The sequence below is a fragment of the Leptodactylus fuscus genome, chromosome 9 (assembly GCF_031893055.1).
Source record: "Leptodactylus fuscus isolate aLepFus1 chromosome 9, aLepFus1.hap2, whole genome shotgun sequence".
NCBI lineage: Eukaryota > Metazoa > Chordata > Amphibia > Anura > Leptodactylidae > Leptodactylus > Leptodactylus fuscus.
Window position 1 is genome coordinate 79,567,680 of NC_134273.1, and position 23,895 is coordinate 79,591,574.

General features: G+C 45.3%; 1 protein-coding gene across 1 annotated transcript; it reads right to left on the minus strand.

Moving 5' to 3' along the window:
* Window positions 1-2,526: 2,526 nt before the first annotated feature.
* Window positions 2,527-22,147, minus strand: TMF1 (TATA element modulatory factor 1). Its single transcript, XM_075287486.1, has 17 exons — window positions 21,912-22,147; window positions 18,821-20,022; window positions 15,623-15,726; window positions 15,048-15,174; window positions 14,055-14,160; window positions 13,780-13,922; window positions 12,992-13,158; window positions 12,477-12,633; window positions 11,893-11,985; window positions 9,861-10,017; window positions 9,495-9,687; window positions 8,316-8,385; window positions 8,145-8,237; window positions 6,935-7,054; window positions 6,471-6,623; window positions 6,094-6,219; window positions 2,527-2,907 (listed from the first exon to the last, which is right to left on the minus strand). The coding sequence occupies exons 1-17, from the start codon at window positions 22,051-22,053 to the stop codon at window positions 2,764-2,766; spliced, it is 3,297 nt and encodes a 1,098-aa protein (XP_075143587.1). The 5' UTR covers window positions 22,054-22,147; the 3' UTR covers window positions 2,527-2,763.
* Window positions 22,148-23,895: the final 1,748 nt, after the last annotated feature.

Genomic DNA, 23,895 nt, shown 5'->3' on the forward strand with positions numbered 1-23,895 from the left:
TATACACCGTACAGCCATAAGCTCCAGCAGTCAGTATATAGTGGCCTTATATATACCGTACAGCCATAAGCTCCAGCAGTCAGTATATAGTGGGCTTATATATACCGTACAGCCATAAGCTCCAGCAGTCAGTATATAGTGGGCTTATATATACCGTACAGCCATAAGCTCCAGCAGTCAGTATATAGTGGGCTTATATATACCGTACAGCCATAAGCTCCAGCAGTCAGTATATAGTGGCCTTATATATACCGTACAGCCATAAACTCCAGCAGTCAGTATATAGTGGGCTTATATATACCGTACAGCCATCAGCTCCAGCAGTCAGTATATAGTGGCCTTATATATACCGTACAGCCATAAACTCCAGCAGTCAGTATATAGTGGCCTTATATATACCGTACAGCCATAAACTCCAGCAGTCACTATATAGTGGGCTTATATATATACCGTACAGCCATAAGCTCCAGCAGTCAGTATATAGTGGGCTTATATATACCGTACAGCCATAAGCTCCAGCAGTCAGTATATAGTGGGCTTATATATACCGTACAGCCATAAGCTCCAGCAGTCAGTATATAGTGGGCTTATATATATACCGTACAGCCATAAGCTCCAGCAGTCAGTATATAGTGGGCTTATATATACCGTACAGCCATAAGCTCCAGCAGTCAGTATATAGTGCGCTTATATATACCGTACAGCCATAAGCTCCAGCAGTCAGTATATAAGTATTATATACTGTACAGCTATAGGATCACAGCAGCCCCTCCTTCCCTGGTAGACAGTATATATGTATATAGTGGACATATATATTGTATAGCCATAAGGTTCAGCTGCCCATCATTCCTTAGTAGTCAGTATATAGTGGAATTATATACTGTACATTATAAGCTCCAGCAGCCCCTCCTTCCCTGTAGAAAGTATATAGTGGACTGATATTATTTTCTGCCATAAGGTCCAGCAGCCCCTCCTCCCTGGTAGTCCATATGTAGGTATATAGTGGACCTATATACTGTACAGCAGCCCCTCACTCTCTGGTAGTAATTAACCCCGTCCCTCCATTGCACATCTTTGATTTTCTAAATATTTTCCTCTTCCCTTAGACCCATGAAGGTTTTCTATAGGGAGAATTGCACTAACGGCTCCATCGAAAGGGGTTTTCTGGCCTAAAATGGACAGGTCATCGGTATGTGATCCGGGTGATTTGACACCTGGACCCCACACAGATCAGCTGCTCGGGTGGCCTCCAGGCACTGGTGCAGTGGTATTCGTGGAACTCTAGTGGATGGGGCTGCGACTCCGCTCCCATTAATTAAATAGGTCATCAGTATGAAAAATCCACTTTGGACCAGAAAACCCCTTTAGGCCGAGGCCCCAAGTTGCCTAAACCTAGCTCTTTTTGTTGCAGATGTTAGTGTGAAGACACCATGCACACATTGAGCTTTTCATCTCCCCTATTAAATTTATAGGAAAACCGCACGCAATGCCAAAAGCTAAAATTAACATGCGAAGTTTCTGAACCGCATCTTTTTTCCTGCAATGTGTTTATGAGATTAACCTTATTCACTTTGCTGGTATTGCGTTTCCTCAGCCTGAAAAATGCTGCAACCTTCTTCAACCCCTTCTGACAGTGGAGAGATATTGGTGCCGAAATGAATGGCACCGATATCTCCACCACCAGGACACTTCCCAGGAAACAGAATTCAGCGTACTCTCTGCTTTTTATTTTACTCCATTCTTTACCTGCTTTGGTGCTTCTTGGGTTGGATTTTGGCCAATTCTGTAAATGAAACCCCAGAACATCATCCATTCATTTCTATATCTATAAGGTTAGACATTATTGCATTTATTATATTACTGACATTGGGGTGACTTGCTGATCAATGTTGTTGGTTTGTGGACCATGTTCTGGGGTCCTCTGAGTTGTAATAAGTGGAATTTATTCTATAGGTGTTGTAGATTTTATATTGTACGGAGTCTGATATATGGGGAAAAATAGAAATGAAGATTTTAGCAAAGTGTCTGTATTGGTGCATGTGAGATATGGCAGGGACTGGATATCAACCAATAATATATGTAATAAAGAGACTATAAAGAAGAGACTGCTCATCCCTACAAGCTCTAGGAAGGGACTAGTGAGGGCCCACCCAGGGGGGATGTCATGTCCCACTAATACTATTCACCTGAATGTAGGTTCAGACTGATGCCCCAGCCAAAACTTCAGCGTACCTGTCATGTAGCGTTACCTCTTGCACCGATCTTTGCTCCAGGTTAGAAGATTCACTTTGGCTCAGCCCCAGTTTCAGATCAGCCGCAGGGCTCCGTCCCGACCGGTCACGGCTTGGTTCAGATGCGGTGATGACATCATCGTACCGCCTGCTAACTTCTAGGTCGCGTATGTCGTCTCTTATATACCCATAGTGTTATCTGAGGCTTCAACTTTGCATAAAGTTAAAAACTTCCCGCCACTTCAATCTCCAATGAATATTAAAGAAAACCAGAAGACGTGGCTCATATACACAGAACTGTCCTTATATTTTAGGAACCTTAAAAATGTCTGGCTTTAGACCCGAGCAAATTTACATACTACACAAATAATAATTTAACAGCAATATCGGATTTAGAGGGAGAGATTCATAACGCCATGTCGACATGCGGCAAATAAAACATCTCTGACTCCGCTCGAGGTTTATACAGAGGACGCGGATCAACATTTACAGGAAAGAAGTTTCTAGATAAAAGGGCGAGTTTCTTATTCAACTAATTGAGTCTTTGTTGTAGGAGTTCGTCTATCTGAGTCTTATACATATTCTTTACATCCTCCAGGTCCAGGCGCAGTTCTTCGGCCTCCTCGGCTTTCTCGCCGTACATCTGCAGGATAGTGTTGTATCGTTGGTCCAAGTCCTAAAATATTCAATGGATTATATTACAGTATAGAGTTCTCAGGGAGAGATGAATTTAATAGAACACATTTCCAAGTACATAGCACCCTCTGCTGGTATAGAAACGTATGGCACTGCCCGACCACTACCATTCAGACTGGGGGGGACAAAACTCCCCGCTGTTCCTGATTGGTAGGGCCTGGGTGTCCGGACTCCCACCAATCTGCAAGTCAACATGTCTGGATGGGAAAGCCTCTTTAAAAGGGGTTGTCCTAGATTATACATTTAAATGCAAGTAAACACACACCGATACGCACTTGCCTCCTCCACTCTGATCCTGCAGGTCGGCCATTACCGCAGCCCCTTGTTTCTATGCAGAACAGTGCAGAATGACAGGACCGCTGTGGTCAGATTGGTCTCAGTTGTATGTATCTAAACAGAATGAACACCCTGGGTGCTGCCGCTCTGTATACAGAGGAGTGGAGGTTGTGGCTGGCCCGGTGCAAGATCGGAGGGGAGGAGGCTGATAAGTATCGGTGCATACGTATTTTTCGGACTATAAATTTGGGGGGGGGGGAAGAAGGGTGCGTCTTATAGTCCGAATGTGGCGCCTGGCATCCGCTGTAATAGAGAGGCGGATGCCGGCGAGAGACAGACGCCGGCACAGGTGCCGGGGCCTGCGACATCGCTGCGCTCCTCTGCCCTGCATGAAGCCAAAAGCGGGAGGAGTGATGCTATTCCGCTCCTCTGTCCCCCCGCCGCTGGCTTCATGCAGGGCAGAGGAGCGCAGTGATGTCTCAGGCCCCAGCACCTGTGATGGCGTCTATCCCTCGCCGGCATCCGCCTCTCTACTACAGCGGATGCCGGGTCAGTATTGGCGGCCCCTTCTCTCCTGTACCTGTAAAGTTGCAGGCCGGCTCCTGCGCGGCGATATCGCAGGAGCCGACCTGTTCGGGTGAGAGCCAGGAGCCTAATGAGGCTCCCAGGCCTGTCACTGCTGTATTAGTATTGCGGCTGGGTCTATGACCAGCCGTAATACTAATATACAGAATGTCCCATAGATGGCAATACAGTTGTATTGCCGTTTATGGGACTTGCAATCAAGTGACCGCAGGTTCAAGCCCCCGGGGGGGGAAATAAAATAGTAAAAAAAAAAAAAAAAAAAAAAAAAAAAGCTTTAAAAATATATAATAAAAAAATGAAATAAATAAAAGTTCTAAATCACTTCCTGTCCCTAGAACATATATAAAAGTAGAAAATCATATGTCATAAACCACCGGGTTTTTTTTTTTCAATACAAGGTGATCTAAGCAATAGACATTCCCCAAAATGGTATAACTAAAAAGTACATCCGGCCCCGCAAAAAAAAAAAAAACACTCTATGCATCCCCGTACAGCTGCAGGGTCACCTGTCAATGTGGCCTTGCAGCTGTTGCAAAACTACAACTCCCATATTTTACCATTTTTTGCTTCAAAATTTTTTTTCCCTATTTTCCTCCTCTAAAACCTTATCTTCTTATAGTCCAGTGCGTCTTATAGTCCGAAAAATTTATCTCCTAACCCTTCCCTACTGGTTGCATTACGATTTGTGATCTAGGACAACCCCTGTAATGTTTCTGCATTGTGGCCCACAAGTTAATGGGATAGGACGCCATCATCCACCTTCTTCACAGAGCTCTCTCTCACCTGGAGAAACCCGGGAACACTGTGAGAATAATGTTCTTTGATTTCTCCAGGGCGTTCAACACCATTCAGCCAGAGCTACTGAGGGAGAAGCTGAACCTTGGTGGTGTGGACCATCACCTGTCCAACTGGATCCTAGACTACCTGACAAACCGCCCTCAGTATGTGAGAGCCCAGGACTGTGTGTCTGACACTGTGATCTGTAGTACGGGGGCACCACAAGATACAGTTCTTGCCCCATTTCTCTTCACACTGTACACTGCTGACTTTAAGCACAACTCATCCAGCTGTTACTTACAGAAGTCCTCCGATGACTCTGCTATAGTCGGCCTTATCACTGATGGCGACGATAGGGAATACAGAGACTTAAACCGGGACTTTGTTGAATGGTGCCAGCAGAACCAGCTCAGGATTAATGCTGGGAAGACCAAGGAGATGGTGGTGGACTTTAGTAAACGGAGAGGTGCTCCGACCCCGGTGGAGATCCAAGGAACATCTATTGAGATAGTCAGGACCTATAAGTGTCTGGGTGTGCTCCTCAATAATAAACTAGACTGGGCTGATCACCTGGAGTCATTGCACAGAAAGGGCCACAGCAGACTCTACCTGCTCAGGAGGCTGAGGGCCTTCGGAGTCTGGGGGCCACTTCTTAGGGCCTTTTTCAACTCTGTGGTTGCTTCAACCATCTATTTCGGTGTGGCCTGCTGGGGGAGCAGTATATCAACCAGGGACAGAAATAGACTTGAGAGGCTGATCAGGAGGGCCAGCTCTGTCCTGGGGAGCCCCTTGGACCCAGTACAGGTGGTGGGTGACAGAAGGATACTGTCTGTGGTGACCTCCATGCGGGAGAACAAATCCCACCCCATGTATGGGACCTTGATGGGACTTGGCAGCACTGCAAGTGACCGTCTGCTTCACCCCAAGTGTGAGAAGGAGCGCTATCGCAGGTCCTTCCTTCCAACCGCGACCAGGCTGTATAATCTACATCAGACCAAGCGAAGATCACTCCGCACAGAGAACTAATGATTATGACTATGAAGTCTTCCTTCTTTCTTCTTCTGTTCCTTAGCTGCTATGGACTCCTAGTATATCTTCTCTTCTCAGCATATGTGTGCCTACGTCTGTAATATATTACTGTGTATTATCCTGTATCTGTATTACTATGCTGTTGTAACATACTGAAATTTCCCCACTGTGGGACTATTAAAGGATTATCTTATTTTATCTTATCGCAGTTGCTTGAAACTCAACCTGCTGTTTTTTTGGTGACTGTCATTTCACGGGAACCTTGTGGGTCACAATGTAGCCACATTAACGTTCACCATTGCAATACAGGCAGTGCTGGGTCTACCTGTGTCTGTGCTCCATCTAACATACAGGGGTAGCAGAGATAACCTGATGACAAAAAACATTGAAAACTGATTGAAATCTATTTTCCAATGACTTTTCATTGTGTTTTGTAGTCTCCTGTGATGAGGTATCCCGCTGCAGCAGTTTAACTCTGATTCTTAAAGCCGACACCTACCTTCATCTGATGGCGCAGTTTCGGGATCTCTTTCACTTTCTCTTCTAGTTCGTCGTTCAGATTATTTAATTTGACGACTTCCTCGGCCAGGATGGAGCGAGTCTTTTCTAAATTCCCGATTTCAAGCTGAAAGAAAAACAGGGATTAGCAAATATATGGAAAGAATTTGCAAATTTTAGTGATCTGTACTAATAAAACGAAGCATCCTAGAGAGCTCCTTCCCCCTTTCAGATCACAGACAATACCAGAGTGTCAGTCAGCACCTCCTGCATACAGAGCATGCTCAGTTACTGCTCTTTTGCACCATAGTTTCCCCAAGCAAGATGTCGCCAGCAGTGTTAATGTATGTGTAGCCTTTGGATATGACAAAGTATTACCTGCAACTGGGCGATCTCGCCTTCTCTCAGTTTTAGCTGAGATTGTAGGTTTTCGATGACGCTGGAGCCGGCGCCCATCCTTACAGCATCGTACAGATTACTGCTGCTGACTGACGTAGTCATTGGACCGTAAAGTGAATCATGGGAATCCTCCTATACGAATAGAAAAACAGAAGTGGAAGTAAAATCCACCTAGCCCAGGTAGAGGAGGGAAGCAGATCACAGATGATCACAGCGACACATAGCCCATACATTTATTCCCCCATGTAGTGACAGCGCCATCTATGGAGCGCCCGGAGTGCTGTAGGTGAGCAGTTCTCTAACACAGGCCTATAAATTCAGAGGCGTCCATTACAAGAGGAAGAGATGTCGGGTAATATAATTCCCGGCAGTTCTTCTCCAATTGTAGTCTGGGTTCAAGCTGACTTTTAGGAAAGGACATGGAGTAGAGAAGATTTCCTTACCTGTGACAGGAGAGACGTCTGTAAGCCTGTCATATCCACCCCACTGATTGAACTGGAACGTGACAATGTTGGGGTGGTGGTGCCGGTCTCAGGGGTAGGATAGCCATAAGATTTACGCTCCTGGAAAAACAACCAAAGAAGTTACTTAGTGGGATGAACTTGCAAAGAAAATAAAATGAGATAATGTGAGAGCACAGAAGAATCAGATCAGTTTTATAGATTTACAGTGTATGTTATGGAGGTCAGCTGTGCAACCTTAAAGGGGTTATCACACAAAGTGAGGACGGGAGGACCTTTACTGTACTGCAGGCAGAATGTGGGCATGACTGGTGGTCGGCGGCACAAACATCCACGTCAATGGTAGCGCCAGAGAACGGCAAGCACTGTACTGTGCTGAAGGGACAGGGGTCACGGCCCACCACCAGTCACACCCACATTGAGCTTGGCTGTGGTCAGGTTCTCCTGTTCTCTCTTCAGAAGATATTAAGTTTTATTATTATTTATTATTATTTTTGTGACCGGTGGGGGTCTGATTCACTGGGACCCCAATAATTTCAAGAACAGAGCTCCAGTTCTCCCATCCTGATGGTGCACCAGGCCTAGCATACACACTGCCACTCCATTCATTCCCTATGGCAGTGTCAGACATGGCAGAGTACAGCACTTCACTAACTTCAGAGCTCCCATAGGGTATGAATGAAGCAGAAGTGCACATGTTCAGCCTTCCAGGCCATTAGTATGGAAGAAGGGGAGACCTCTTTTTGGAATCAGTCAGGGTCTCGGAAGACCAGACTCCCACTGATCCTAAAGTTATCTCCCATTCTATCGGTAAGGAATAGAGATGAGTGAGTACTGTTCACATCAGCCGATCCGAACAGCACGCTCGCATAGAAATGAATGGACGTAGCCGGCACGCGGGGGGTTAAGCGGCCGGCCGGCGTCAAAGTGGAAATACCAGGTGCATCCATTCATTTCTATGGAACGTGCTGTTCGGATCGGCTGATCCGAACAGTACTCGCTCATCTCTAGTAAGGAATAACTTTATATCTTGATACATCCCCTTATAACGGGTTATCCCTTCTATTACCTACAACTCCCTATACGTCTCTCACTCCCTTCCCCAAAGCTTGTCTGAGCTATTGGGAACTGTGCAGATTGCCTTTAACTAATGCGATCCATGGGAATGAAGACAATGGGATTTCCCCGTTACCTTCTCTTTGGCCGCCTCTTGGGCTAGCAGGACCTTCTTTTTCTCCTGTTCCACTCGCATCTTCTCCATTTCCAGCTGGGAGTTTAGCAGAGCCTGGAAACACAATCCACATAAGAGCAGAATCCAATGGACAAAGGATGAAGAATCAAGAAAGCAGAACTACAATCTCACCCTTTCTCTTCTAGCTTCTTCCGCCATTTTCTTGTATTCCATCTTCAGACTCTCCAGTTCCACTTCATTTCTGTGGAAGAAATAGAGATCGTGTCTGAGAAATATCCATGAGAAGAGACGGGAAGTATTCAGGTGTGTGGTGGAGATGAAGGACATGCGGTTATATATGGTGGTGGCACCCTCTAGTGGTAGCCAAGAGAACTGCGACAAACACTAAAAACATGAACTGTAGGACTAGGCATCACCTATACATGGATTAAAACCAGAAATACATTTTTCTAAACAGTTTGTAATTTTGTTCTGTTCTCTGTACATCATTATCTTGTCTGAACTTCAGAAATGTGCTTTACAGCAGTCACATAGACCTTAGACCTCTAGTCTGGAGAGAACTCATTGAGTTCTATGGGTGAGTGTAATGGGCATGTTTTGTACAGACTGCAAGCGTGCCCAATGTAGTCTGTACAGAAATGGTACCTGTGATTGTAACAAGCATATAATGATAATGAAGTGACTGCAGAGACGTGATCTCTACAGAAGAGGAAGTGTCTGCGTATTAGGAGTTCAGTGCAAAAACTGCAGAGACTCAGGATTTTCGATAGACATGATGACAAATAATGTGTGCAACAATCCCAAGGATTCCCACATGGATACAATTCCTTAATCTGCTGCAATTTTTCTACTTCATAAGGGTAATGCCGGCATTTTACCATGAGCCACAGGCATTGCCATGTCACCTAAAGAGGTTTGTCATTGCAGACTCCTATTCCCTATCCACAAGTGTCAGATCACTGGGAGAGCCCAGCACCAGTGCATTGCATTACCAGTTCTCCATTCAGTGCTATGGTCTGCAATCCCCAGCAGTCCTATAAAAGTGAATAGAGCGCTGGTGTTTCATTCGAAGACAATGCAAGGGAACTTTTGGTCCCCTGTTTCCCTGATATGACATTAGGGATACGTGTCTATAAAGAGAAAGCACTTCAGACTTTAGAGTGACACGTACAATATATATAATAATTCAGCCACTGAATAGCAGCTTCCACTCTGATGGACTTGCTACAAGAAACCTGGATAGGACCTCACTGACCACAACATGAGTGGCCACATAAAGCTTCACGTATATTCAGAGGCATTGGGTAGCAGTATAGAGAGACCCTACACCTCCTCTTATATATACAGTACCTGCTGTGTTCTTCCTCCATCTTTGACAGCCTGGACTTCTCCACCTCTAGCTGAGCTTGGAAGCGGCTCTTCTCTTGGCGGAGGAGGCTATTCTGAGACTCCATTGCTGAGATTTGCGTTTTTACAGACAGGAGCTCCTCTGTCGCCGCTCTCTCCTTCTCTACTGCAGATGCCAGCCATGTCTGCGATTCAGCTATCAGATTGAAAGAGAAGAAAGGGTTAACAATGAAGGGTTAATGTAAATACTATTGTATAAAAGCCTAAAAAAACTGCACAAGACGTTGTGACTTGGAAGCGGAATTAATAAAATATATATTTCCATTTTGTGTGAATCTGTGCATGTAAAAGAATGTGACATGTTCTTACTGAGGCGATCAGAAAGATTCTTCTCCAATTTCTCCCAGGAGGTTGTTTGAGCTGCTAAGGTTGCTTGAAGGTTTTCAATCTGACGCAGCAAAGGTCGAGTCGCTGAAGTGACGCTCTGACTTAGTTCCTGGTTCCGAGATTCACCTTCTTGGAGTCTCTGCAAAAGAGAAGTCCATGTAATGAGATAACGTGAAGAAGTCACAGAGTATAAAGTGATCCTGTCAGGTTATAGGATAGAGGAGAGAAGCTGAGCTCTGATATATAGGGTTATATGATAGAGGAGAGAAGCTGAGCTCTGTGATATATAGGGTTATAGGATAGAGGAGAGAAGCTGAGCTCTGTGATATATAGGATAGAGGAGAGAAGCTGAGCTCTGTGATATATAGGGTTATAGGATAGAGGGGAGAAGCTGAGCTCTGTGATATATAGGGTTATAGGATAGAGGAGAGAAGCTGAGCTCTGTGATATATAGGGTTATATGATAGAGGAGAGAAGCTGAGCTCTGTGATATATAGGGTTATAGGATAGAGGAGAGAAGCTGAGCTCTGTGATATATAGGGTTATATGATAGAGGAGAGAAGCTGAGCTCTGTGATATATAGGGTTATATGATAGAGGAGAGAAGCTGAGCTCTGTGATATATAGGGTTATAGAATAGAGGAGAGAAGCTGAGCTCTGTGATATATAGGGTTATATGATACAGGAGAGAAGCTGAGCTCTGTGATATATAGGGTTATATAATAGAGGAGAGAAGCTGAGCTCTGTGATATATAGGGTTATAGGATAGAGGAGAGAAGCTGAGCTCTGTGATATATAGGGTTATATAATAGAGGAGAGAAGCTGAGCTCTGTGATATATAGGGTTATAGAATAGAGGAGAGAAGCTGAGCTGTGTGATATATAGGGTTATATGATGGAGAGAAGCTGAGCTCTGTGATATATAGGGTTATATGATACAGGAGAGAAGCTGAGCTCTGTGATATATAGGGTTATATGATAGAGAAGAGAAGCTGAGCTCTGTGATATATAGGGTTATATGATAGAGGAGAGAAGCTGAGCTCTGTGATATATAGGGTTATATGATAGAGGAGAGAAGCTGAGCTCTGTGATATATAGGGTTATAGGATAGAGGAGAGAAGCTGAGCTCTGTGATATATAGGATTATATGATAGAGGAGAGAAGCTGAGCTCTGTGATATATAGGGTTATATGATAGAGGAGAGAAGCTGAGCTCTGTGATATATAGGGTTATATGATAGAGGAGAGAAGCTGAGCTCTGTGATATATAGGGTTATAGGATAGAGGAGAGAAGCTGAGCTCTGTGATATATAGGATTATATGATAGAGGAGAGAAGCTGAGCTCTGTGATATATAGGGTTATATGATAGAGGAGAGAAGCTGAGCTCTGTGATATATAGGGGTATATGATAGAGGAGAGAAGCTGAGCTCTGTGATATATAGGGGTATAGGATAGAGGAGAGAAGCTGAGCTCTGTGATATATAGGGTTATAGGATAGAGGAGAGAAGCTGAGCTCTGTGATATATAGGGTTATATGATAGAGGAGAGAAGCCGAGAACTATGATATATAGGGTTATAGGATAGAGGAGAGAAGCTGAGCTCTGTGATATATATAGGGGTATAGGATACAGGAGAGAAGCTAAGCTCCGTGATATATAGGGATATTTAATATGGAACAGGTTTTCTGTGTAAATCCCCCTAGAACAGACAGTGAGAGTCACGTTTACCCCATTACCACACAGGATGGTGACAGCTTTCCCCATGGCAGTGTTAGTACAGATAAAGTTGTTAATGTTCTATGTGGGTGGGGTAATCAGGAATACCATTAGTAATAAGGCATTCCTTGCATCCCTATTTATTCGGGAACTAAAATCTTCGGCATACTCAACCTCAGCAATCTTGGCCACATGCGGGAAATCATCATTTCCCGGTCGGACATGTTGCTTCTTTTTAAGCAGTTGGTGACGGATACTGAGAGTAACCAGTGGGGATAGACTGGAGAGACTAACACATTACCTGCTGCAGCTCTGCAATTTCTTGCCGCAAGTAATCCTCCTTCCTGGCAGATTGCTGTTCTGCCCTCTGCAGCGCCAGCCTCAGATCAGCCACCTAAGGAATCACGAAAAGAAGAATTTGGGTTCAATTCTTTATATTATGCTGACTTTCTACAGACTTTCTGCTCTTAACCTACTGGAGGCAATGAAGAGATGGGACATTGTGCTCATAGCTAGAGCTCGTCATTTGTCTGACACTTCTACCTAACAGGACATACACATAGGGGTTGTCTAGACTCTGCTGGTAACATGACATTAAGCCCTTCGTCTCTGTGTCTCTCTTGGCTTTTTCACCAGTGACCAGAGAAGTCAGGCTTGCAACAAATCAGGGCAAATCCTATACATCGTCTTGGACCAGGTAAATAATATCACCCAAAGTCAATTGATTCATACACTTCTAGGAGGAATAACAGAGCAGCAGATATACAGCAGAGTTAGAATAGACACTATATCTTGGTGAAAGGTTCACTGTAGTTATTCTGAATAAGCCTCATATTTTCTTCTCCATTTACACCCAAAGATGGCACCCCAGTGACCCGATCCTACCTGAATGGCCAAGGCCTCCTGCTGCTTCTGAGACTCTTCCTTTGCCTTCTCCAGGGCTAAGCACATCTCCTCTTTGGCTTTGATTTCACAGCTTAGCGCCACCTCCTGGGCTTCACTGGCTTTTGTGGCATTGGCTTTGTGGAGTTCTGCGAGCTCACTGAGATACAGATATCGCATATCAGCGTGGTAATGAGAGAGTTTATATAAAGAGGCTAGTAACATTATACAGACACTGTACGGAGACTTCCATCATAACCAAGCCATTATTAGGATACAGCGCTGAGGCACCGCTTGGTATAATACTAGTCAAGTGTACGTAGCATTAGCGCCTAGTCAGGGCTAAGTTCACATCCATGGGAGACCCCGTTGCAGTGTTCTGCTTCGGTTTTACAATGATGGACACCCAATGGACCCCATTTCATAGTCAACTGGGGTCTGTGGGATTTAGAGTGTTACCACTATTTTAATGGTCCGCTCCACTGTTTTGGCCAGTGTGCACCTAGTGTAATATGTACCGGTAAGAGTTGTCCAGGGCCGCCTGCAGGCTGCGATTCTTTTCCTGAATTTCGTCCAGCTCGGCCTGCAGTCTTCCCACGTCCTTCTCTTGTCTTTCCACGACACTATTCAGCTTCCTGATGTTCTCCCGATGCTGCTTCTCCACCTCTTCTTTGCCGTCTAAAGTCTGCACAGAAATAATAAGACACGTTACAGACAATACAGGACCTTCCAAAATCTGGATTAATCATCACAGCATAGACGTCAGAGGGCCGGGGTCAAGTATGTTTCATAAGGTCAATGTTAAGGGTCTATTCGCATAGCGTGCTTGCATTGCACATTACAGGTTTAGGTCGGCAGAATGTGACAATTTATACATTATGTCAAAAGTCACCTCTGATCTATGGAATTCTATAGGTAAAGGTAATGTTACTTCTGTCATATCAAGGGGCCGAGGCTTTAGGAACTTCTTAAAGAATGCTGTGGCAATACAATTCTAATAAAATGACTAGAGCTCATAAGTCTTCCATGGCTTTCTCTCCTCATTATGACAATGGTATGTTTCGATGACATGTTGTTCCTGTCCGTAACGTGGCCACAGATGGAGGATAATGGGACCAAACGGGTTACTCTATATCCTCCAGTATAGCACACTGTGTCTATGAACCTAGCACAGGAGTAGTATGCTACAGTAGAGGATGCAATCACATGCACAATACTACAGACAGGGGGCAGTAAGCCTTTCCTGAAGTGTCCAGCCTTGCGACTACATATCACACAGCTCATACATATGGTACATACAACCCACCTGTTTTAGCAGCTGCAGCTCTTCCTCCAGCTCCCGGATCTTCTTGCTCTGTTTATTGATGGTGTTGTCGTGCTCCTTCTCCTTGGACCGCAACTTCTTGATGATCGTCGAGCTCTGAAGTTGTTGCTTGGAAAGTTTCTCTCCTGTGATAGAAGAATATGTTCGCCATGTCACTGACTGCCCTGCTATATTATAGAAGTGGTGGTAGACTCCCTCTACAGTCTATCACCCCATTGCTCCAGATCTCCTGCTCTATATCCTTCCCATCCGCTCACCTTCTTCCATTAGCCCTTTAATCTGCTCGTCCTTCTCCCTCATTATCTCAGCGGTTTCGCTAGACTTGAGTCTTGTCGCCAGCTCCTCCTTCATGGCTTTGATCTCCTGAGAATGTAATAATAAGTTAATGGTCATCACAAAGCCGGTCTTCAGCGTGGTGTATGTCAGCGTGGTACTATATCTGGTGGCTCCCACTGAACTGAATGGAGCAGTAGTGCCCATTTACACTATGCCAGTCTACATAGTTATCATGATTGGTGGAGGTCCCAGCAGTTGGACCCTCCTGACCAGCCAGTTGCTCCCTAATGCTGTTTAAAGGGTCTTCCAATATGTTCTGCTTCAATGACACAGAGCAGGATGGGATCTGCCCTATAATCATAAAGTATTGGACACTCCCTCAGGTGAGCCTTGACCTGCACACTTGGTCATGTGCATTAAGCCAAACAGATTCATCCCAATCTATAGCATTCATAAAGCCCTAAGAACTACGGTATACCGTTTTTGATGCACTATTAACAAATTGTACCCTGTGCCTTGTAAAGAGGGAAATTTGAATACGTTAAAAAGCTGCAGATTTATCACCCAAACCAAAGGTCGCTTCCCGCTGTGTTTTTTTTATTGCAGAGCATCCAGATAAGATTAGAAGAACCCTCATCTGCTTTGCTGCTACAGTAAAACGCTGCAGATTTTCACCAGTGACAAATCCATGCCATGTACGTGCTATATCAGTGTACTCATAGGGAATGTCCACGGGTATGCTTCAAATTTTCCGTTCAGATTTTGGGGGCTGAAAATACGCGGACGAGATTTTAACAAAATCTCATAACGCACGCTCTGGAAATATTCTGCACAGATTTTAACACACAAACATTGATTTCTGTTGCAGATTTTTGCCACTTTGTGAAATCCACTTTCCAAAAGCAGAAAGTAAAGCGGACATAAAGTGTCACAGAACGATCACATGATCACTTAGGTTTTTGGGTTTTTTTTACCTTTTTGGCAGTGTCTCGCTCCTTACACGCCAGCTGCGCCCTCCTCTCGGCTTCTGCTATCCGATGTGTGAACTCGTCTTTCAGCAAATACACGCTGCTGCTTTCCTCTCTGACTCTGACAAGTTCACTGCAATTGAAGGCAAATACTATTAGTCAGACATAAATTCCTTGATAATATTAATAATCTGGGATACAATCTGACCACGGCATCTGCTTGACTTCTCCTTTGCACCAGTTTTGATCACTTTTCCCTATAGGACACCAATCAGTTTCATGGTGACTTCCAACTAGCGGATACTTACCTGCTCCAGTCTCAGCCATTTAGAGACAGTCAGGGGGTCCCCGAATACACAGACGGTCTACTAGTTCTGTCACGTTAATGGATTAAGCTGAAACACATCCAATGACCAGCCTGTACCACTCCTATATCATCATCTCATTGTATAGATCATACCAGCGCTGTGTTTTGCGCATAGTAGGGGTTTCTTCATCCCTGTATGTGAGACGTCAGTGCGTCCATGGCCTGGTTAGTAAGCACGAATACTCTCACTAACCACCTACATACGAGTACTCACTCTCTGAGGTTATCCAGAGTCTCTTCTAAAAGTGCTTTCTCCTTGCTGACGGATAACAGTTGCGTTTCTCTCTTCTCCAGCCGCCCATGGACCTCATTGATGATCTGCACAAAGGGAAAGACAGACAGAAAAGTGACGATTATTATAAAAGGTTTGCAAAGGTTTATTACTCTAGGAGCCAGAACGAACAGATGTTCTGTGACAGTGGCTCCCCCTATGGTGCACCAGTCACATAGTCAGTAGAGATGAGCGAACACTATTCGGATCAGCCGATCCGAACAGCACGCACCCATAGAAATGAATGGAAGCAGCTGTGACGCTGACTTTGCCGGCGGCCGGCGTCACAGGTGCTTCCATTCATTTCTATGGGTGCATGCTGTTCGGATCGGCTGATCCGAATAGTGTTTGCTCATCTCTAATAGTCAGCCATTAATCCCCGCTACAGAGGTTGGATGCGGTTTCACCTGTTATCTCCCAGGCCGTGTCGCTCAGTGGATCACCAGTCCAGATGTCGTAGCGAGGAAACCCCTTACGGCCAAAGCCACGTGTTGCGAAACATGGACCACAGGGTATATAAGGCCATAAATGTTCTATTTATTATGCCGCATGATGTAAAGACATGGAGTTCACTACAGTAATATAACACAATGTGGATTAACAGTATATACCACAGTACTAATATATACTTTATAGGACCATTCACCTATATGTGGCACCTGGAGGTGTATATAGGTCTGGTCTATTCTCTGCAGATTCCTTCTCCTTCCACCGTCTATGAACCCCAGTTTCCTCATGGTAGTCAGTCCTAGATGGGTGGCAGGACGAGGAAGTCTGCAGGTAATATATCCGACACCTTCTCCCAGTAACAAAAAACAAGAAAGACAAGGTTAGAATCACTTGTAAGCTACACAAAAAGAAAAAAAATCCAGCCCCTTCCATGTTTATTGCAACGTGTTGTCACAAATCATCAACCATGACAGCTGACAAAAAATAAGCCAACCCTCCATTATTGATAGCAATGTCTAAGAAACGGTTGTCTATAATGGTAGAAGTGACATGTATGTTAGGTTTATGAGCAGCGTACGGCGTGGGAAGGGCGTTGTATACGATGGGAAGTGGATTTTAGGAAATCCTACTAGTAACAGATCCAATATCTTCTCTCTTATTGGCTGTAATAGAGGATTCACCTGCAATAAAGCGGATTTATTTCTAGCAGAACAATGTACAATGCAATCCTATGGTGGCACAGCGTGTACTTAAGCGGATATTCCCATCTGATAAAGTGATCGTATACAACTCTGTATGACATCATTTTATAACCGGTGTAGTCAGACCTAGGAGACCCCCAATAACTCGGAGAATAAAGTGGTGTTGGTGTCCAAGGAGCTACACTTATCCTTTATCCAGAGAATAGGGGATAAGGATCTGATCCATGGGACCCCACTGACCACAAGAACAGGGGTCCCATGTTCCAGAGAATATAGCTCCCTATTCTGGTGACAATAGGGCCCCCCTATAACAGCTGCAGACTCTTCTCTGAATACTATGTGCATTGCATCGCTGCGGTGCTTGGTATGGCAAATAACGCAACTGAGCTTCAAACCAGTCATGTGATGCCTTAGGCCGGGTCGCCACGGGTTGTAAATGTCATGATTTGCGGAGATGCTGCGGGAAAAATCGTAGCATTTTACAGTGCAAGCAAAGGGGATGGGATTCATGCGAATCCCATGCCCACTTTGCGGAAGAAATCGCAACGCAGACATGCTGCGATTTGCAAAGCCGTTGCGGAGCAGCATGTCAATTATATCTACGGAAACGCCGGCGGCCTTCCTGTAGATATAACTGTAACAGAAAGCCCGCGGAGGAGAACTCTGTGAACTTTCTGTTGAAAGCCCTGCGGAAAGAACAGCGATGCGATCACTCAGGGGTTCTTTCGGCAGCACTTTAGCGCTGCAATTACGGCACGTGGGGCCTTAGCCTTATTAGTCTTTCCAGTTATACTGGTTATTTCATGCAAAATCTGTGTGTATTCATTATTGTATGCTTTCTTGTTGTTTTTTTTTTTTATTTTGCAGATGGCACAATCGTAATCAGTTTTGCACGACAGGGACGGCACCACAGGGACGGCTACATTCGTATTTCATCCAGTACACAGTGTACTTTTAAACTATTCATATTTACTTATATAGACCCATCCTACCCTAAAATGTGCTCCATCGTTTGATGTAATGAGCTGTGGACTTCTCAGGGAAGGAAAACAGATGCCATTAGGAGTCTTACAGAAGCTTTCTCCGCTCTCCCCATTGAAATACAAGACAAAAAAACTGAGTATACAAGTGTATGGGGCAGTGAGGAGAAATAGCTATTATCTGACTACAAGAAAACTGCCGCTTACACAGTAAGCTGGTGTAAGTGACCATTTTCGTGTGGCCCGGGTATTCGGCTCTGCCCGAGGCCTGACTGCGCGTGCCTAGAAGATTGAACCCCAGGACGGAGGAAGACACAGGGAGAGGTCACTCCAGAAGAAGATGGAGGCGGCGCTGGAGAGTTCTCTTGCAGCATTGGGACCGCCCCCAGTGCTGCCAGAGAACTCATTTGCATAGACAAAAAGCGGGATTTCTACTGAACAGCGGCGCGGAGAAGACATCTAAAGGTAGGAGAAGAATAGGCTTTCTTAAGGCTATTCCTACGTGTTAGTCAGAAAAAAAGGGTAACCAATGATAGGATCCCTTTAAAGGCATTTCCAATCCGTCCAACTTATTCCGCATCCACAGGATACTGGATAAGTTGACGATCTCACAGGTTGGACCCTCACTGATCGTGACCACAGGGCTGTTTTGCTCCCCATTCTGAATGCAGTGATGGCCGGTCAGATGCGCTCCACCAGACACAGAGAGCGCTCAGCCATCTCAGTCAGTCCCATGCAAACGAAGGTCCTGTCAGGCCAGAACAGGAAGCAAAAAAACCTCTTTTTTTACGATCTGTGAAAGTTACTGAGATAAGAAAACCTCTCCCCATGGTGTAATGATAACAGGGAGCAGCCGATTGTATTCTACTGCACAGTAAAAGGAGATAAAACCAGACCAAAGGACATATAGTTATAGTCTGCACAAGAGCAGGATTCATAGACACCTATTCACATAAAGGAGCAGGAAGTGTAAGACTTTGTCTCCAGGATGTTTTCTTTGCTTTTATTACCTTTTGCATATCTTCCATTGTATAATCCGCCTTCTGCTCACTATCTGTCTCCTGCAGCTCCCCGGTCACTCCCTGATGGACTAATTCCAATTCCTGCATCTGAAGTGCAGTGACCAGGAGATCCGGCTGCTCCGAATTGACAGGGGTTGCGCTCCTTCCGCTCTCCTCCATCTCTATATCCTCGCTGGAGTGCACAAGCAGCGTCGTCTCATTCGCTTCTTCATCAGTTTTGCTCTCTGTGGAGCTAGTAATGTCCATACTGGGGATAGAAGTGCTAACCGCAATGGCCACCAGGGTGCACCCCCGGCCCGGCAGCTCGTCATCGGAGTTGATTTCACTAACACTGCGACTGTCCAGGGACTGTACACTAAAAGAGTCTATCCTTTCAAAGGCGTCAGAGGAAGAGCAGCTTTCTGTCAGTTTAGGGAATTCATCCAGGCGGCCATATTCAACAGAAGGAGACAGGAGCTGGAAGGAATTCTGCATCAAGCTGAGGTTACCTTTGGAGTCCGTCACCTCCTGCCTGGAGCTGACCGAGCTCTCGCTTATGACACTCTCATGGTCTAGCACTTCAATGTCACTAGTTGTGGAGGTGCCAGAGGAGAAAGTGCTGATGGGAGGTGAGGGGGTATTACTCTGGCGGTCCTCTAGCTTTTGGTCCTTGAGGTCCAACCCATTGTCCTTACTTTCCGGTGGAACCGTTGGAGAAGAAGCAGCGGAGTCTTCTTCTGATTTTGTTTCTAGATGTCCTTTCAGATCCTCAGAACAGTCTCTGGGTTCCTGAATGGATTCTTCAAGGTCAAGTTTCTCCTCTTTTGCCTCTTCCAATACGTCTACAGGCAATTTCTCCGCTACTTCCAAGTCTTGGACTTGATGTTCCTGCGTCTCCGTCTCTTGGAGCTCCTCCCTGGGCGGGATGTCCTTCTTCAGTTTGATTATAGGCTTAGGTGAAGTTTGCTTCACTTCTTCTTTGGGTCTTTGTGATTTGGTGGGAGGCTTTGACACCACAGAGCTCACCGTCACTGGTTTCACCTCTGGTGACGAGAGGAAGGCACTGAAGAAATTTTCGGATTCATCCACGACAGTTCTTCTGACAGGTTTGGTGATGGCGGTCGGTGACAAAATGACCTGGGTCTGAGCCTCCTCCGACTGTCCTCCCCAGTTGGAATTCTCCCAGCTCCCCTTGATGGAAGATCCGGTCCCTGCAGACAAAGGAAAAGATGAACATGAATACTGACACGTCTCTCACGTCATATAATAAGAGGAAAAGCAAACAACTGCACACGATACACTGACAGAAGGGACTGGAAATGCCAAAAAATGAACAAACACAATTAAACTAATTGTTCCTATAACAAGTAAGAGCGAGTTACACTGACATACAGTAATCTGCAAGGCATCTCCAATGTGGAAGAGCAGGGATCGTATATTGGGTACTTGGGATTATTTGACACACTAAAGGTGGTCATCTGATTTTAGGCAAGTTCACAAGGCAGAATCCGCCACAAATTGTCCCCTTCTTTGTCCATTCAGCGGGAGGCAGACGCCAGTGAAAAAAAAAACATCTTGCTCGATCATCATACCTGCCATTGAAGTGTATGGGTGTAGGAAATCTTTCAGATGGCATGCAGACATGGCAGACCCCACTGCAAAATCTGACTTGTGCACTTACCCGTAGCCTTTTGGCAACCACCTGTGGTGGAGGGTTATAACCCCGAGAACAAAAGGACTGGACTGCAGCGACTTGTTCCATAAACAAGACACGGTGGGCAAGTCCTGCTGCCATCAATGGGTTAAGCTAATACTAATGTAATATGTAAGGCCAAAAAGAATGCAAAACAATAAAACCTGCAGAAATCAAGGACGGAGCCAGGAAATCCAATTCCATTATAAGAAAATTCTTAGGTCTTTCCATGTAAGATGTGGATGACGGATCTCTAGGATAAGTCCATCCACATCAGAGGAGTCCGAATGAATATTCCAAGATCACAACTCCTGCTCTCTTCAATGCCTTCTAATAAAACGTGACCCACAAACAAAGTAGCATAAAAGCAACCTACTTAATGCAATTGCCTAATTCCGAGGTCGCTCAAGAATGCTGTGACATAATATTGGAGAACACCGGCTTAACCCCCAGACTAACGCGAACTGTATACATGGCGAACCCCACACATAAAACTAACCGTATACATAGCGAACCCCACACATAACGCTGACCGTATACATGGCGAACCCCACACGTAAAGCTGACCGTATACATGGCGAACCCCACACGTAAAGCTGACCGTATACATGGCGAACCCCACACGTAAAGCTGACCGTATACATGGCGAACCCCACACGTAAAGCTGACCGTATACATGGTGAACCCCACACATAAAGCTGAGCGTATACATGGCGAACCCCACACATAAAGTTGACCGTATACATGGCGAACCCCACACGTAAAGCTGACCGTATACATGGTGAACCCCACACGTAAAGCTGACCGTATACATGGTGAACCCCACACGTAAAGCTGACCGTATACATGGCGAACCCCACACATAAAGCTGACCGCATACACCACTAATCTGCCGCATAAAGCTGACTGTATACATGGCTCCCCCCCCATACAAATGAACGCTTGCTTCGGCCGAGTAGCCATGTATCCGGTACAGGACAGGACAGGACCGCGTTGCTGCCAAACACCTCCCCAGAGAACAAAGCAGCCAGTCCTGCAGGGGGCAGGTTGGGGTGACATTGACACGCATGGCCACCTTTACACAATCGGGCTCCTCACATCCACAGTGTTAAAGGGGAAGTCACATGGAGATAACCTCTGTCCATATAGCTATATACTGGTAGATCTTGTATTACATGGACGGCCATTAGTTGGATCAGTCGCTATGTAATACTCCATCTCCCCTGCTGCAGGCGCTGTCCCTCCAGTGCAGACCAGTATAACCAGCTATTCAGCATATATGTTAATCCCTCACATGCCTCTGAGAGGATTAAGTGGAGTTCCCCTTTAAGGGCCCGTTATCATGGACACCCTGTCTGCAGAATCCGTGTCCTACATGACCTGAGCGCCCCTCACCCCTGCACGTACCGTCCTCATAGGAGGTGATGATGGGGTCTGCCCAGGCGGTCTCATCCTCCTTGATGTCCAGCACTCGGTCTATGGATTTCTGGGCCTGTGACAGCGCCTGCTTGGCGAAGCTGGAGAGCTGTGAGGCGTTAAACCAGCTCATGGTGCCCGGTCACCGCCGCCGCCGCCTCTCCCGGGAGCCGTCACCGAGCGTCCTGCACTTCCCGAACACGTAGCAGTAAACAAACCCCGCCGTGACGTCATCACATCGCGACAGCTGCCTTCCTAGGGGCGGTCTCCTGACCGGTCTGGTGACATTCTTCTGTCATGACGTCATCGCGGCGCGACACTGGAATTCCAATGTAACAAGAACAGGAAGACCAGCTTATTATATGTAGTATGGTGACGTCATGTCATAGCATATGAAAGAATCCATGTAATAGAATATGGTGACGTCATAAACGTAACCATTTCATGACCAAGGCTTTTCATAGATTTCAACATTTAACTTTTTGCCGCTGTTTATTCTCATTTTTGCTTTTCGGTGACACATACGGCTTTATTTTTGTGTTATTTATTTTATACGTCTTTCTCATGTTTTTTTTTCTTAAATAGCACAAAGCGCTACTCAATTCTAAAAAGTTTTCAATAATTTTTTTTTGTAGGCGGTAGGGGTAGAACCTGCGATGGGGTATTGCATTTTATTTGATTTTTTTTACACATTGAACCCCCACTTAAGTTCACAGTAGATTGTTGGGGGAGATGTTATAGAGAAGCTTCCACGTACTCCAGCACCTGCAGTATTATATATTCAGCGCACGCTCAGCTTTGCCAGAGATATCTCTCCACTGTCATGAGGACGGGCCTTACAGCCTAGCACCATCGCTCGTGACTGATGTGACATCACGTGGCCTGTGAAGTGAAAGAGACACACAGGAAGAACGTCTGCCGCTTCAAATAGCTGATCTACACAGGTCCCAAGTCTCAGGCTCCCCTACAGATTTTCAAATTGATGACCTATCATCAATTAATAAAGCCAAAACCGTCTCCCATTGACTTCAATGGGAGCCACTCACTTATTTTTTTCCACTAGCTAGTAGCAGAAAAAAGAAGCGACATGCCCTATATTTTACCCCTGTCCCACAGGTCCAATGCCTTGGGATAACCCTGGACTTCGACTTATCCTTCAAGTCACATATTCAAGCCCTCAACACCTCCTGTCACCTCCAGCTCATGAACATCCAACAAATCTGCTGCTTCCTCACCCCGGAAACTACCAAGATGCTCGTTCAGGCCCTCATAATCTCCAGCCTAGACTACTGCCACACCCTTCTGCATGGACTCCCAGCAAATACCCTCGCCCCCCTCCAGTCCACCTTACACTGCGCTGCTCGCTTAATCCACCTCACCCCCCGATCTTCATCGGCTGCTCCCCTCTGCCAGTCCCTCCACTGGCCACCCATAGCCCAGCGAATTGAGTTCAAGCTTCTAACGCTAACATACAAAGCCATCCACAACCTGTCCCCTCCATATACAGTCCTATGAAAAAGTTTGGGCACCCCTATTAATCTTAATCATTTTTTGTTCTAAATATTTTGGTGTTTGCAACAGCCATTTCAGTTTGATATATCTAATAACTGATAGACACAGTAATATTTCAGGATTGAAATGAGGTTTATTGTACTAACAGAAAATGTGCAATATGCATTAAACCAAAATTTGACCGGTGCAAAAGTATGGGCACCCTTATCATTTTATTGATTTGAATTCCCCTAACTACTTTTTACTGACTTACTGAAGCACAAAATTGGTTTTGTAACCTCAGTGAGCTTTGAACTTCATAGCCAGATGTATCCAATCATAAGAAAAGGTATTTAAGGTGGCCAATTGCAAGTTGATCTCCTATTTGAATCTCCTCTGAAGAGTGGCATCATGGGCTACTCAAAACAACTCTCAAATGATCTGAAAACAAAGATTGTTCAACATAGTTGTTCAGGGGAAGGAT

What these genes read in the sequence shown, in the direction of transcription:
- TMF1 (XM_075287486.1), bottom strand. Translation starts at nt 22,053, where the DNA reads ATGAGCTGGTTTAACGCCTCACAGCTCTCCAGCTTCGCCAAGCAGGCG. An exon ending in TAAAGGGCTAATGGAAGAAG is followed by an intron (nt 13,923 to 14,054) that starts GTGAGCGGATGG and finishes CTTCTATCACAG; the next exon opens with GAGAGAAACTTTCCAAGCAA. An exon ending in GAATCTTTCTGATCGCCTCA is followed by an intron (nt 9,688 to 9,860) that starts GTAAGAACATGT and finishes TCAATCTGATAG; the next exon opens with CTGAATCGCAGACATGGCTG.